Below are 17156 nucleotides of genomic sequence, written 5' to 3'. Positions count from 1 at the left end.
TACGTCCCCAAAAGACTTCCAATATCATGATTTACGCACGTCTGGTAAACAAAACTGCTCAGCACGGGTTAAAGCAGCACAGAACATTAGCGTAGGAATGGCACTGCACAGACTATAAACACTCATTTTAATACACACAGTTCTGATTATGAATTTTAGTTGGATGAGCTGTATTTGACCCTATACTGTAAAATAGCGATATAACAGATAACAGATAAGACGGGTAAGACGGGTAAGAATTAGGTTAAACAGATAAAACAAGGAGTCAAGGACCACATATTATTAAAATGATCTTAGTGGTATATAATACTAAACAAATTGCTATGATGTTTGGCAACCATAAACAGGCTTATGAAGTATATTACTTAGCCCATTTAGAGGGATCATATAAATTGTATTTAAATTTTTTATTTAGTACTGTCTGAATAAGCCCTTTCACATAACAGATGTTTAACTTTTGAACTGGTTTATTTATGTAACTTCAATCATACATTTTTATGATCCCTCTTACTCTGTTATAATCTTGCACGTTCTACAAGAGATATGTTAACCTATATGTATAGGCAGAAATTAATAGTTCAGCCATGAAACTTTTGGATCCACCAGGACCAGACAACATTCCATTTACATTAACCCTTAAACGCAGACCTCGGGTCGTTAGTGACCCCGGACGTCATTCACTACCCTCCTCATTCATGTTTTAAATTTAGACATCAACCTTCTAAGTATTCCTCAATCAATTCACTATAAACAATATAACAAGAAAAAAACATTAAATTATAAAAGAATGCCTGTTTTTCCATTCTTTTTTTTCTTCTTTTTTTCTTTTTTGTAAAAATTGGGTAACACTTTATTTTACAGTCTCCTTGTCACCATAGTAATAACAGTAAATTATGCCTAATTACATGCAATTAACCCTCAACCAAATCCTAATCCTACCCTAACCCTATAGTAAGTACATGTAATTAATTAATATTTATACTTAAATATTTAATCAGAGCACAACCAGAGCAAGTAGCTACTGAACGCAATCAAATATTAGTGTTACTGTCACTTGATTGGTTCAGGTGAAGAAGCTCGCAAATATGAGCCAGATACTGAACATACTGGGAAATGAGCTCTGACGAGGACAGTGATGATGGTATAAAACATTTACTCAAACTAAATGCTTCCAATCTTCAAAAGGTAACAAAATATGGTTTATGTTATTCTTCTGTAACTGTTACTCTAATATCAGGAGAGTTTTATCGCGACAGTTAGAGATCCATCGCTAGATATAGATCTACGTTGCTAAAGACCCGAATATGTAAAAATGATTGGAGAAACATTAATGCATTTAAGTGTTAATATAATGTATAAACTATCCCGATAGTTATCATGACTAAACTGTATAAAACATTGGTGGCTTTTATCAGACTATTTGGACACTCACATCACCAGCTCTGTATGACTACTGGTCGCCTTACCAGTAGTAAAATCATTAAAACTCTCAGCCTCTCGTAGAATACTTCATATAAAAGATTGTTTCCTATATTATTTAAGATAGCTATAATGTTTTTTAAAGGAAAATTTTATGATCTTCTCATGTTCATATATATACAACCATTCTTGTACAATGAGTCAACTGATTCTTTACATTTAGGCTAAATGTCTAAATTCTATGTAGCCTATAGAATTTAGATTTAATGTAGCCTAAATGTAAATGATCAGTTGGCTCATTGCACAAGACTTGTTGTAGGAATTGACTGAAGAGACACGATATCTTCAGACAGCAGTGACAGACGTGGACTGCTTTCAGACACAGAACAAGTCGACCTGTCAGGTTTAAGAGGCCTAATCTTATCAAAGAACTGAAAATAGAGGGCCGGGCGACACTACGACTGTCTCGACGGGTGTGAAATGTCACAAACACCGCGTTATGTGCTACACATTGTGGCTGTTAGTCCTTAAAAAAAGCTATGCTACTTTTAGAGATTTAGTTTACAGTTGTAGTATTGCCATGCTATGCCTGACAGTTTGCTGTATTATACAACAATTAATTTATGAAGTAGGCCTACAAATTGAATAACTTAATGAAGGTTTAATCCATATTTTCTTTTTTACACAATTCCATTTTGGTTAAATAACAATATAAATATAAATAATCTATGAAAAAAATATCCATCTGAATTTAATACAATCAAATATGTTACATTATGAAAAATGCCTCATGTCCTTGACATTATCTTTCTCTCAGTTTGATGAAGTCGGCTCATGATTATGAGGTGTACGTGATTTCACCAAGTACAACATGTTCCTGGATCAACCTTTTTGTTGATCCTGGAACAACATTCCAATCAACCAATCAGATTTGAGGGACAAGTTTACAGTTTATGTCAAGTTTAGGATAATAACCAGGGTTAGGTGCCTCAGTGTTATTCGTCATTTCCCTCTGAGTTAGGGATAAGTTATGGATAGGTTTAGGTTTAGCAGTAGGGATAGAGTTAGGACTACATTTTCATGTCAACATGTCTTGGCAAAATCCCAGTGCCTGCTGTTTGCTGTCCCGGTGCTCTAGCACCTGTAAATGTCATTAATATGGCAGTGCTGCCAAAAAACAGTTTGCATGCGCCCGGGGTCATGGAAAATAAATAGTACGAAAGAAAGACAGAAAAAACAGAACGGGGTCCACAAACCACTTGTCCCTGTTCCTGTAGGAGCCCTGCTGGGCACCATAAGGCCTCTGTTTTGTTTGCTGCCATTTCGTTCTCTGAAATGTGCCCAATAAAAGCTGAGTAAACACAGAGCAGCCCCTCTGTACTAACAACTCACTCACTAATACACAGATTGTCAAATGAGCAGAATTATGATAGTGCAGATCTGGACTGGTAATTATGGTAAGTGCTGCATTAGTGCTCAGTGTCAGTGTTATGACAGAGTGTGGTGGTTCTGGGTTTCTGTGAGGACAGGAGAGAGCTTTGGTTTCTAATGGAAAGAGGTCAGTCCTAATGATCCTAATGTTTCCTCTCGCCTGAGACAGCAGTCTAATAGGAGTAGAACTGAGGGCAGGTGACATGCCTCTTATTGATGGGCCGTTCCATTCAGGACCCTCAAACTGATTTACCTTTTGGGAACTGCACGACACAAATGTTTTTCTCTCTTATAAAAGTCTAACATTCACAGTTTTATTTTATTTTAAATATATCTTGCTTGAAGTCTTCTCTTATTTTCCTCTTCTCACTGTTCTCACAATTCTTTTATCAATTTGTTTTATTTCTTTTTGCCTCATTCCATCTCCTCTCCTCGTATCACCTAGTCTCTTCTCTTCTCATCTTGCTCATCTCATCTCTTCTCGTTTCGCCCTTTCTCGTTTCGTACCATCTTTTTGCATCTCTTCTCTTCCCTTCTCTTTTTTCCTCTTCTCATCTCTTGTTATTTCTTTTCATCTCCTATTGTCTCTTCTCGTCTTTTATTGTCTCTTCTCGTTTTGCCCTTTCTCGTCTCATCCCATCTTTTTCCATCTTATCTTTTCTATTCTTCTCTTTTCCTCTCATCTCTTATCCTCTCGTCTCTTCTCTTCTCGCCTTTTATTGTCTCTTCTCGTTTCGCGCTTTCTCGTCTCATCCATCTTTTTGAATCTTTTCTTCTCTTCTCTTCTCTTCTCTTCTCTTCTCTTCTCTTCTCTTCTCTTCTCTTCTCTTCTCTTCTCTTCTCTTCTCTTCCCTTCCCTTCCCTTCCCTTCACTTCACTTCACTTCACTTCCCGTCATGTCCCTCTCATCCCCTGTTTTGGGGATTTACTGGTTCAGTAGTAAGACACCATGGATCCTACTGATAGGGTCTGTAAGCTTCACCAGACCATGAAGGAGTTTGTTTAACTGAGATTTAGAGCCTCAAATCCTGTGAGTCAACAAATGAATGAGGTAGAAATTTACTCCAGGGTCTCTGTCTCCCCCTCACAGTATTCCCTTGAAACAGAAGGGAGCACAGAGGAGCATTACATCATCACTGAGCAACACTGACTAAAATAGAAGGGAAACATTTGTGTCTTATTCCTTAAGTGCAAAAACGTGTGTTGGATAGCTGTTACAGTAACAGTGAGAAAAATAACACAAAACACATTTGAACTTCCAAATGTGATTATTTCACAACTTCAGTAAACACCAAATAACGATTTTCCAAATATTTAGCTGTTCCTGCCAAATTACAGTGTACTATTAGTGTTTTTGGGCTGCCGTTCAAGTGTTGCTTTATCTGTCAAAGTTTCCTTAACATTGTCTTGTCACTGTCTTGCATTTTTTGAGCTGACCTCAAAGCAGAGAGCCTAACTGAGCCTGACTGTGTAAAAAACACAGCAGCATTGTTTAAAATGCCTTACGAATCCAGGACTTTGTTCCAAACAGATAAGGCAGACCGCTAATAAACAAGAACGCTTACAACTTAATTATGATTTATAAAGTCAAAACTGCACGCCCGAAAGATCAGACACCTCTGCAAATAACCCGGTTTATGATAAAGAAATGTTAACTGTGCCGCATGATCTCACCTCCTCAAGAACAAAGACGTTCATTCCCTTTCATGGGTCCTGAGCAGGCCATGTTAGGTCTTTATTGGTGGAGCCAGGATTGTTTATTGCTCCTCATAAAACCATGAAAATTAAAATGTGATAGATTTTACACTGTGTATCTCCAGCCGTTTTATACTTTCTTTTAGCAAATGTAGTTTATCTTTGAAAAATCCAGCAAATATTAATGGAGGTTTTTTTCTCGTTCCAGTTATGTCTCATTATGACTTTGTCTCAGGTGTTTCTCTTAAAATTCTTACTCTTAAAAAGAGAAAAAATAAAAATGAAATAAATAGTGACTTAGCAATATTGTTGACATGCAGTAAAAAATAAATAATACAAATTTAAAATTAGACAAAGGTCAGAAAAAAAACTGTTATAAAACTTAAAAAGTCTGATCCCCTTCCCTTCTTAAATGATGACGGCCCTGATCTGTGGAACACAAACGTAGATATTTATGAAAAAAATTAATGGTTCAATGTTGTTTTGGTCCCTATTGTCTTTCATTAAATGGACAATAATAAAGTAATACAAGTTAATAAAGTCGTAATCTAAATGAGGACAGAAATATCATGAATCTGCTTTAACAGAAGTCCTGACAGCTCCTCAGTGGTCTGAACATGTGAACAGTTACTGCATTATGCTTGTGAGGTTGTTCCTGGGGGCTTAGTTCCTCATCAAAGGGTCTGTATTTGTTCAGAGTTGTGGTCACAAGACTCACCACAGCCTCTGTAGCTGAAGGAATGTGTCTCTGTGGGGCGGGGGTCTCCCCTGGGATGCCTATCATCTGTGAGGGGCAGGCATGCCACATGCGCTGCTCGCGGACAAACAAACACACATAAGCCCTCTTCTCCTCTGCCCCGTGATTTGTGAGGAGTCAAGAGTGTGTGACCTGGTGAGGGTCAGGGGCGGTCTCTACATAAACAGTAGCTGAGCCGGCACGCTGCCCTTTTACTGGGCCCTCATGATGGCTTAGTCAATAGGAACGACATCTCTTTAATATCTCAATTGTTTTCCCTAGAAAGCACTGAGAGACTTTAGGTTGAAATGTGACAATTCTGTCATCATTTACTCACCCTTATGTCGTTCCAAACCTGTATGACTTACTTTCTTCTGATGTGGAACACAAAAGAAGAGATTGAATATCTGGTTGTGTTAATTCAATACACTGACAGAGAGTACAGAGAGAAATATTTAAGTAATTAATAGTAAAATCACTGCAGATGATATTTCTCTCCTGTGCGCTATGCAGTGCTTCATACTCCAGTCCAGTAGGTGGCAGAAGTTTTCACCTGCTTTTTCTGTTGTTTTAATGGCAGTGAAAATGCAATGTAATCTAGACGTACTACATTCGACATGTTGTCATTTTCATGTGACCTACCAGCGTCAGTTACGTCGCTTCACTACCATTCATAAATCCTCTCTTGTGGCCTCATGGGATAGTAAAGTGTATATTATATGCAAACTTCAAAATCTGGGTACTTTATGCCTACTCTTTTATGAGTACTGTGAATTCTGACATTCTGCTTTTGTCACATGCTGTTTTTCACCTACTATATAGTTGGGAATTATGTGATTTGGGATGCAGCCATTGGATGGTAGGTCACATGATAATAACAGCTTGGCAAATGTAGTACGTTCAGATTACATTCATACCACACACTTTTGAAATACTCAGTGTCCAAATTTGCTCCATTTACTCCTTTAAGTGGACTTCATTAGTAAATTAACGTAATAGTGGATGGGGGGGGGGTAAAAAGATCTAAAATAATGTTTCTCCAGAGTTAAGGTGTTGTCACATTTACCCTTTATCTGTAAAATTTTGCAGGTGAAATCCAGTTTTGCATGAGGATAAAAAGTTCACCACACAGGTTTCACTCATGTTCTAGCTGGTCATACAAATTCACCAGGCTGACCGATAGAAAGAAGCTTGGTTTGACAGTGACATGTGTGAGCAGTGCTTCATACATCTCTACGCTATTGACAATATACAATGGAGCCTTTTTTTTGCACATTAATTTTAGAGTTGCTAATTAAAAGTCATACATTTTAATATGAACTCAAATTATTTAAACTATGCTATCTGCATTGATTTTAGAGCGCTGCAATTTTACTTTAATTTTAATCTACTTTTATTTCTGCTACAGATTTTTAGGAAAAACATCTGAGACAAAGTTGATACTTAAATGAAACCTATCTGATAACTTAATTTAGTCAGTTGAGCTATAAAGGAGCAACCTTTAAGCATTCAAATTCAGCTCTGGTGGCCTTTCGCTCTGCGTGTCATGAGAGGTTAAAGGACTGTCATCCTCAAAGGATTCCCAGACTTTACCCCATAGAGAGACACAAACAGAGCTGAGGAGCAGGAGGCCCGTCGCCCAATCAGATCGCTCGATGCATGCCCCTTTCTCTGTAGGCACATGTGAAGGTACCGGCAGAGGCAGTCGAGCTGTTGCCATGGCTATGAACAGGCCGCTGTCTGTTAGGATATAGGGCAGCTGAAGGATTTTGCATAGTCATGTTCAGACAGCAGCTGGGGCTAGTAGAGCTAATATGGCTCCCATCTGGACTTAGTTACCCTATTGTATTGATGCATCTGTCCATCTGTTGTACATGTATGTGCGTGAGAGCTTTTTGTGAAAAACAGATCCTCATGGATGTGTGTTTTAAATCCGAATTTGAGTCATAAAGTTGCTTTGGGGAAGATATACTCATAAATAGCTTCATATGCTGTCGACTGTGGCATTAGAATGGATTTGGTGGGGAAACAACTAATGTGATGTTTTCTCACATATTTAATTATTATTATTTTTTGTAAATTTTGGTAACTGTAATAAGGTTTCATTTGCTAACATTATTTAACTATATTTGTTAACATGAATTAACAAGAAGTACAATGAAAAAAGCATTTATTAATATTAGGCCTATTTAATGTTATTTTTTACATTTACATTTAAAATCTAAATTTGCATTTGTTAATATTAGTTAATGGACATGAACTAACAATGAACAGGTGTATTTTAATTAACTAATGTTAACAAAGATTCATAAATGTAACAAATGTGTTGCGTTATGTTAGTTGAAGGTACACTATGCAACTTTTTGTCATTTAAATAATGAGCCAATACAACATCCTTCTTCTAAAACGTGTTTTTGTCTTATCCTGATTCACCATGAGAAGTGTTTATATCTTAGACCTGTCAGAATGATTTTGGCTGGAAATTGCGTACATTCGTCACTCGCCCGTGAGTGACTCATCATATACGTAAATAAAGAAAAGTTTCTCTGGTTACTTTGACGTGTGTATGGTGTGAGAGTGACATAGGTTAGCTGTCACAATGTCTGAGAAAGGTTGACATGGAGCTGCTAAATCTCGCCGTTTTAAAAACTAACACCAAACAGAGGAGAGCATGCTGGGAAAAGAGAACCTGACAGAGCTCGTAATAAAACAAGAATCAACATTGACTTGGCCTCACGGAGATGGCGGGATTTGAAATGTTGTGAAAGCAACTTGAAGATGTTTTTATTACTCAACAGGTGAGTAAGATATTTCATTGTTTTCTTTGCAGGTTGTGAAATTCAAGTGGCTAAATTAATGCATGACGTGCAAAATGAGCCCGAGCCCGACACTGTTTCCTTGTCTGTCCTTCTACACATTGAAAATCATAGGATCCTATCATTCATATTACAGAAGTGGGATGATTCACGATGCTTTGACTGTCACAAAGAATGGTCCACAAGAGCAGCCTGTTGTGTGACCTCTGCCAGGCGAAGGGTGAGAAAATGCTGTCAGAGCTCCATCAGGCTGCCCTGCTTGTCACGCTGTAGTCTGCTCCATCTGCACCATATGGCACATATTCACAAGGCTCTGAGAGAGTTGCATCGCACAGCATCAATATGTAAATGGAGATGCTGAGATCGGTGGGGGCCGTGCACACAAGGCCAAAACTGCAGCCTCTTCTCATTATTATACACACAGGACGAAGCAAACAAAGACACGGCATTATGACGCAGTGAATAATGGAGGCCTTTTAAAAATGGAGACATGATGCATGTTTGTCTTCTTTTGTCTAGACTCTCTTGGGAATGAGAGCTTTAAACCCTGAGACAGGACTGAGATGTAAACAACGAACTGGGGTTTGAAGGAATCAGGCCTTGAGAATCTTTTTATGGGGTGTTTTATGAAGTGGTAAAACTGATCTGTGACATATACTGGTATAATGTATAGCCTGCTTGTTTATACTGTAAGTGGAAGTAGAATTTGTTTGGGGCCCTTTTAGATTTCACTTTTATTTATGGAACGTAATATCGCTTCAGCGGAGACAGGGTCGTTTGCTTTTAGTACAGAGGGTGTATCGGTAGTAAGGACGCAGTTCACAGGACTTTTCTCCCAGGCCCAGGCCCTGACGTTTGGTGAGTTATTCCATATTAAGCTCCATCTTGTGTGAGTAAGAGCTTATTAAAGTGGAAAACGCATATATTTGGCTGCCCATATAAACAATAACATTAGGTTATGGGTATGTGCATGCATCTTATGGCCAATGAAGAAAGTAAACGGCTGTGAAGCTGATAATGATATAATGATATATGAACACCAAGCACTGTCATTGCTGTAGTTTTGTGGTGTCTATTTTGGTCTGAATACCAATAGCAACAGGATTTTTCATTTCACACAATAGGTCTTTCCTGCATTCGTTATGAATGTAAGTTAATCTTTGTCGCCCTCTCCTGGCCAAGTGTGTACCTCCATAACTCTAATATTCTGACAGAATTGACTGTATATTTATTCTTGCAGGGCAAGGCTGCATGCAACATTCACAAAAGTAACCTTCATTTTACCTTTAAATTATTTTAGTACATTTCTCTGACTTAAACCAGATGTATTATTGAAGGTATTAAAAATTTAGAGAAGATGTGCACTTTCAAAATGTAAACGTAAGAAACATCATAATGTTGCTTGTGTTTGAAGACAATTTTAAAGTATTTTCAATTTAATTCAATTAAATTTGTCTCCTGAAAATGAAAACATAGAAAAACCCAGTATAAATTAATGAATAAATAAATATAAGACACTCTTGCCATGTAAAAGTTTATTGCATTTATTCCTGTTTTATATCCAGATTCACTGAGACCCCAGACAGATATAGCATGTTATCAAGTTTGTGATCAGTTTTCTTGAGATTATAAAGATGCTATACATAAAGGTTAGCAAAGGCTTATCTGTGCACAGCCTTGCACTGATGCAATATGTAATATTGTGATCACACACACACCACATAATGAACATCAACAACATGTGCCAAACAACATCTGAACATATGAAGGTTGCCAGCGGACATCTACAGCATATGTGTAATATTAGCATATGTGACTCAGACGTTCATCTTATCCACAGAATTCCCCCGGTGGCTTAGATTCTCAATAACAATGTATGTATGATAATAAATGGAGAATGAAATTTCAGTCCATGCTGATGTGTCTCCACAATGATTTTCTGTAATGAGAAAGAGGGCAGGCAACACAAACACCGGACTTATATATTACCTAATTAAACCACGAGCATTATAAATAACGGTATTCTAAAAAGAAATATGGTGGATAATTTGTTCACACCATCAGACAGTACAACCTTCCCCCATCCGCCACAATATAACCTCACTGAACAGTTCATTTCACTCTCTTTGACCCAGTGCATTCATGCATGTGTGTATTCAGATATGCACTTTATGTAACACTTTTAACTGTTTAATTATTACAATATTGTATCTAAGTGTGAATGTATCTGTCTGTCTGTCTGTCTGTCTGTCTAAGTAAATATTAATAACTTTTTTCACAGGACACACTTAATTTCTAAACTCCTACAAGCGTAAAGCTGACTTCACCAGAGAGTGTATAATATGTCACTATACAGCACTGACATTAGAAGCGACACAATTTGTCACAATGCTTTGTGATAGTTCAATGTAGTTTATAGTTCATATTAGCATTCTGTTTAGACCCCCACCCAGTTACAAGCCATTTGTTGTCACTGTGTGTCTGTGCTCGTGTTACCCGAGAGCCACCTCACAGCCTCATATGAGATGTAATCTAGCAGGACGGAGCCCCTGGCATGCATGGAGATGACAGTACTGTGATCAAAATGCTGCTGTGTCCTCTTCTATCTCAGAGGTATAGGGGATGCCTGGCCAACTGATGAGAACTGCAGAGGAGCCAGGGGGCATGTATGTAAACACACACACACACACACTGAACTATACAAGTTATATACGATCTGGCTGAGAGTAGATTAGGTACTTTTGGACATTCTCCAGTCTCCAAAGGCCATAGTAATAAGAGTCCGCTTAGAAGATCTGCCAGAGTTTATTACTTGCTTTAACGTTGTGGAAAGACTGACATTGTATACAAAACCGTGATATTTTATGTATGAACTCCTAGTATTGTTCTGGCATAGGCGATATAGAAATTCAGAGTATTTTGCAGCTGTAAGCAGGGATATGCAGTCGGCCCTGATGAGCTTTAGTGAGCCATTGTGACTAAACGCAGCCAGGAAATTCCTGAGGACTGGCAGATTTGATAGGCTATAAAGCCCAAACAGACACCCACATGGATAGTTGTTTAATCCCCAGGATCAGCAGCCAATCATTTACCGTTTCAAAAAAAAAGAAAAAATTTGAAAAAAGTCACATGGCACCTCTCGCTCATTCCTGATGTCAACAATTCCTCTGCGCCAGCTCCTACGGGAGTCCTGAACGACTGACATACGGTCATCAAAATCACATTATCTTCCCCCAGATAATGTATACACTCCATTGGCTGAAAAACAAATCCCGTGATTCATTTCAATAGTGATGTTTTGTGTTTCATAATGAGAGATGGATCGTTAACCACATCATTATTTCCATATACGATATCCATTATATCTGCAACCGTGTTTATGCAACTGGTGAAGTACCTGAAATTCTCAGCCTGTGGTTTTGACCTAATGTTATTTATTTCTGGTTGTCTATCTCGAGCCTCTCATGTGGCCAAAGGCAAATCTATTGTATTGCATTGTATTTCTACACTTAATTTTTTCTATGCATGAACCTGCCACACACAAAAGCCTATTTTGCAGCATTTATCCTGCTAAGCTCACCCTCACGTGGTGTCCCACTCTCTTTAAATGACCCCTCACCGCCAAAACACATCCAGCTGGAAGCTGATCAATACACAGCACTGCCGGCGAGATGGCATTACAGGTAAGCAAAACATCCTCCACTGACATGTGAACAGAGTCAGCTCAAGTTTGCTTATTGTGTTGAGTAATGCCAAGATTTTCAAGATTTACTGATGCTAAAATGCACTTAAGCATTTTAAACAGAAAGGTACTGATGTGATTACAGCAGTTTATCATCTAGCATATGCAATTTTAATCTCTTAAACCAGGAGCAGGTTTAGATGATAAATATTTGATTTAAAATGTGCAGTTTCTTCTCCAATGAGATGGCAAGGTGAGTCTTAAATCTTCTGCATAGCGCATTGCCCGCTATCTCACTCTCGCTCTCCTTCTCAGCAACCTAAACTAATGATGCTTTAATTATTTTCCATGTGGCTGCACTCAAAGTAATGGGGACATTAAAATAGGCTCAGTTTCGATCTAAAGAACACTCCATCACTATCTGTAAAACACCAGAAATCAGCTCATTTTCCTTTCTAAAGTCATTAAGATGCTTCTAAAAATCACTGGCTTTTGGTGCAGCTCCAAATCTGCACTTTTAAATGGAAAAAGTTCACAGATACAGGTGGCTGCTTGCATGCTCGTATATGCTGTATGACATCTCGCGCTTATCTTTGCAACCAGTTATTGGAGCCTGACGCTCAGCGTTGATGTGTGGAAGTGTGACGATTTTTGCAATTTCCCTTCGGTTACCCAAACACCCTGTGGCACCAAGCTCTTATTAACGTGGTTCATAATCCAGATAGCAGAGCATGTGGCACAGCACAGAAGCACCTCTAAGTCTCAGATAAAACAGGTGCTGGCCAATGGAGTTGAATTGATACTGTGGATGCAAGCGGTGTCTCATCTCTCTCCTTTTCTTTCAGAAGTAACTTTCAGCAGTAACGTATGGGATCAGTTACTCAATCAGTTATCTGTGTGAAATACAACTGCTTGTTAGATTATTAATGTCACAGATAGCTTCGGGCCACAGAATATTGCTTTAACATCTTCATTTCTTTCTTAAATGGCACTAGCCGTGCAGTAAAACAGAGGTCTATTCATTCCTTATAAAGTCAGAGATGAGATTCCTGAATGGATACCTCTCATAATTGCACAATTGTAGTCTCTAGACTAGACCATAGGCTTATAAATCTTCTGATATTTGGTCATTCAGACATTATCCGAATCTCCTTCCACACTGTAAAAAATTATTTTTTGGTAAGGTAAATACTACTGAAAAAAAAAACAATGTAATTTACAAGAAAAAGTTAGTTCAGGCAAGAATTTAAAAAAACTAAGTAAATTCCATATCAGTACTTAATTCAAGCGAGTAGAAATGAAAGCGTAAATATCAACTCAATAAAATTAAGTAAAAATTACTCAACTTTTCTGATACTGGGGTTCCCATCATGCACTGGACCTTGCATAATTAATTAGGTTCATTTTTCACTGGTTTCCAGCTGTATTTACACTTTTTTATCATTGCTTTTGTCGTCAGGATTAGTAACTTGGCATTTTGTGACATTTCGAGTAAATTTTCTGCTCAAAATGACACATTCAAACACAAAAACGATCCATCAAATGTTACCGTCATTGTGTATTGTCTACCAAGTATTGAGGTCTTTGCATTCACATCATGCTTAACATCTGACATGATGAAGCATAAATTACTTAGATACTCTAAGTGAAACACATACTATAAATGAATGGTATAATTCAATAAAATTGTTTGAGTGAAATGTAATGCAAAGGAAATTTCAACTAAATATTAATCAACCTTTTACTAGCCAAGTTAAAATTACTTATTTTCTTTGTGCCTTTCACTTAACTAGGTTAAGTAAAGTTTACTTAATTCCATATTCCAAGTAAATTTTAACTTAAAGATTTCTAATTAAAGCTACTGATAAATATGTTTAGGTTTTTACTTGGCAAATCTTTGTAAATTTACTAGCATTTTCTGAGTGGAAAAAGTTGCCTAGCTTTTTTCAAGTAAATCCTACTCCAAATTTTTTTCAGTGCACTTGGTACAGTTCCTAAATTTACCAACAGCCTTGTCAATAGACAAATGCTCAAATATTATACATTTGGTACATATATATTTATATGTTTAGAATATTTGGTTAAATATTTACTTTGAATTTTGAGAAAGTACTGCATGTGTATTTTGCATATGTGTTCATTTAAATTGCTGTAAGCGAATTATATTTATCTATATCAGAGGTGTCCAATCCTGTTCCTCGAGGTCCACTGTCCTGCAGAGTTTAGCTCCAACCCCAATAAATAACACTTGAACCAACTAATCAAAGTTTTACTAGGCATGCTAGAAACTTCCAGGCAAGTTGGAGCTAAACTGTGTTCCTCCATGAGCAGGTTTTGACACCCCTGATCTATATAATTTGTCTTACAGTATACTGGAATTATATCATCCACCCTGCTCTCTAGTTATCAGTATCGTCATTAACATTAGCCTTTGAAAACCCCTAAATGGATTGACCCCCACTCTGTACTATTTAGTGAAATTGATTATGCTTTTTTTTTTTTTTATCAGTTTGAGGCGTCCTGTCCTAATGGACTATGTCCAGGATGGAGTGTTATCCTGAAAGGAGAGATTCCAGCAGAGGCCAACAAGTAAGTCATAAGCCTATCTAAAGCTCATTGCCAAATGGAAAAGGAGTTGTCGGAAGAAAACTTGTTCTAAAAAAAAAAAAAAAAACTAAGTGTTGCGCTAATATGGCAATAATATTTGCTTCTTTTATCGCTCTTCAGAATGGACAATGAGAAGAGAGAGTCCCATAGGCCCATTCAAAATTTCTGTGAGATTGAAAATATCAGTTGCAATATTCTTTTTGGTAACACTTTACAATAATGTTCATTAGTTAACTACATCATTTAGCATGAACTAATAATGAACTGCACTTATACAGCATATATTAATCTTTGTTCATGTTAATTTCAACATTTACTAATCATTTATTATAATCTTGTTAAAATTAGTTAATGCACTGTGAACTAACATTAACAAACTGAACAGCTTTATTTTTTATTAACTAACATTAACAAATACAGTAACAAATGTATTGCTCATTGTTAGTTCTGGCTTTTTTATACCCAAATAGGGCAACGTAGATATTCATAAAATCCAAATTATATCAAATATATAAAAAAATCCTTAATTCCTTAATTTAAAAAAAGTCCAGATGATGTAAAAAGTGACATGAAAATATTTTAATTTATGCGTTTATTTATTTTTGTCTGATCATTTTCCACTCTTGCCTGTTTAAGGGTTAAAGCTGTTTAAACTACACTTCAAACGTAATGACTAGGCTTTTTCAAGCCAACATCAAAGTTTGTCTACAAACTTTAATAGTTGATATGTACTACTCTTCAATTATAAAATAGTTGACATTGCAGTTATTCTTTATAAACAACCTGATGAATGAGTCATTCGTGATTTGAGAGCTTGTGGATGATTCTGTTTCAAAGAGAGAGAAAAAATAATATTGCTACTAATATTTTCATTCTCACAGAACAGAATTTTTGAAAAGAAAGAAATGCGTTTAGAAATTTTAGTCTTAGAAGAAGAAGAATAAAAAGCAGTAGTAGATCAGAAAGCCATCATAATGAAAATGTCAATACAATCATAGGAGACACGCATGCATGTGCCAATTCATTTAGCCTATGTGCAATTTTCTTGAGAATGCTGAACAGAACACATTTATCAATCCAGATGCGGTTCAACTATTATTCCTCTAGAGACAAACACAAGCTAAAATATAATCTGGGTCAAACGTGATTTTCTTCCACCATTTTGCGTTAAAATTCACTTTTACGCATGAGAGTGATGGAGAATCGCTCAAACACAAGTGCCTCATCTTAGCACAAGAAGCTGTCTCAGGTTCAGTATTGGCCAAAATGATTGGTTTATTATAGCGTATGGGTCTTTCTTTCTCTGTCCTCAAGGTTCGAGATCAATTTCCTGTGTGAACACGATGACAGAATAGCCTTCCATTTCAACCCCCGCTTCACTGAGTCAGATATCATCTGCAATTCCTACCTGGCCAACCACTGGGGGCAGGAAGAGAGGGTCAGCAACTTTCCCTTCGGAGTAGAGGAGCCTTTCCAGGTGATAAAGCATCATGAGAAGATTTTTATTAACAAAGTATCACCACCAACAGGAATTATGTTTGATTATGAGTGAGTTATTTAATCAGCATCAACTCCATGTCTCTCAACAGATTGAAATTTACTCGGACAATGATAACTTCAATGTTTACATTGATGAAACCATGGTGATGCAGTATAAGCACCGTGTGGAAGAGCTGAAGACCATCACAAAAGTACAAGTGGTGAACGACATCACTATCTCCTCTTTAGAGATCACCAAAAAACACTTTTTCTGAGGGTGGGCAGTAAGGAAAAGCAGGCAATTCATTTGGAGTCAGCCTTTTTTTGTTTGTTTACATTGGGTTATTGTTTCTTTGCATTTCTGTTTACACACCTTTCATGTCTCTTGAGTTCATTTGCCTGTGAAGGTGTGAATAATGGTATTGACACACCTTAGCTGAACTACATATTCATTTGAGTTGTGAATAAATGAGAAGCTTTTAATCTTTTAATCTTATAAAAAAAGATTCATGCAAGACTCGTCTGGTCAGAGTGTTGTGGGTTACCTCCTGATTTCATCAGTGTCCAAAAAAACAAAACAAAAAAGGAGATCTGGAGATCTATCTGGGCCAACTTTTGAGAAAATGTTCTAAGCAATCAATACTAAAAATAGACTCATGCTCATTGAATAACAACACAAACATCAATAGTCTCGTTGTATATTGTCTTTGCACAGAAGCATTTACTGTAGAATAGAAATATAAAATGATACACAGTAGGCCTACATACATTACAGTTAGCCAAACTGACATAAAACTCTTCAAACAGTTTTCCAATTGAGAGTGTGTGTGTGTGTGTGTGTGTGTGTGTGTGTGTGTGTGTGTGTGTGTGTGTGTGTGTGTGTGTGTGTGTGTGTGTGTGTGTGTGTGTGTGTGTGTGTGTGTGTGTGTGTGTGTGTGTGTGTGTGTGTGTGTGTGTGTGTGTGTGTGTGTGTGTGTGTGTGTGTGTGTGTGTGTGTGTGTGTGTGTGTGTGTGTGTGTGCGTGCGTGCTACAAATGTAGGATTGGTAATTCAATTGTTTGATCAAAAATACTGTAAAAAAACAGTGATATTCTGAAATAAAAGATTTAGAATAATTTCTATGTGAATACTTATTGACCTCAGAATATTTTTTGGGAACCTGTAATACATTTTTTTTTTAGATTCTTTTATGAATAGAAATTCCAAAAGCATTTAAAATAGAAGTATTTTGCAAAGTTATATAACATTATATAAGTTTCTATAAAAAAATAAAATAAAATCGTACTAACCC

The 17156-nt window shown here is 37.0% G+C and overlaps 2 protein-coding genes across 2 annotated transcripts in view; one reads left to right on the top strand and one right to left on the bottom strand.

Annotated features, from left to right (window-relative positions):
- eif3ba (eukaryotic translation initiation factor 3, subunit Ba) overlaps nt 1-17156 on the bottom strand; it is a 220829-nt gene that overhangs the window by 151338 nt on the left and 52335 nt on the right. The gene's annotated exons all lie outside the window — the stretch shown is intronic.
- grifin (galectin-related inter-fiber protein) lies at nt 11712-16344 on the top strand. Its single transcript, XM_077213347.1, has 4 exons — nt 11712-11780; nt 14289-14368; nt 15701-15863; nt 15976-16344. The coding sequence occupies exons 1-4, from the start codon at nt 11769-11771 to the stop codon at nt 16138-16140; spliced, it is 420 nt and encodes a 139-aa protein (XP_077069462.1). The 5' UTR covers nt 11712-11768; the 3' UTR covers nt 16141-16344.

This window comes from Siphateles boraxobius, unplaced genomic scaffold (genome assembly GCF_051911475.1).
Source record: "Siphateles boraxobius isolate OS27281-9 unplaced genomic scaffold, OSU_SipBor_1 66, whole genome shotgun sequence".
NCBI classification, from domain to species: Eukaryota; Metazoa; Chordata; class Actinopteri; order Cypriniformes; family Leuciscidae; genus Siphateles; species Siphateles boraxobius.
Note: the sequence above shows the minus strand (reverse complement) of the source record. Positions and strands in the feature narration are given on the sequence as shown.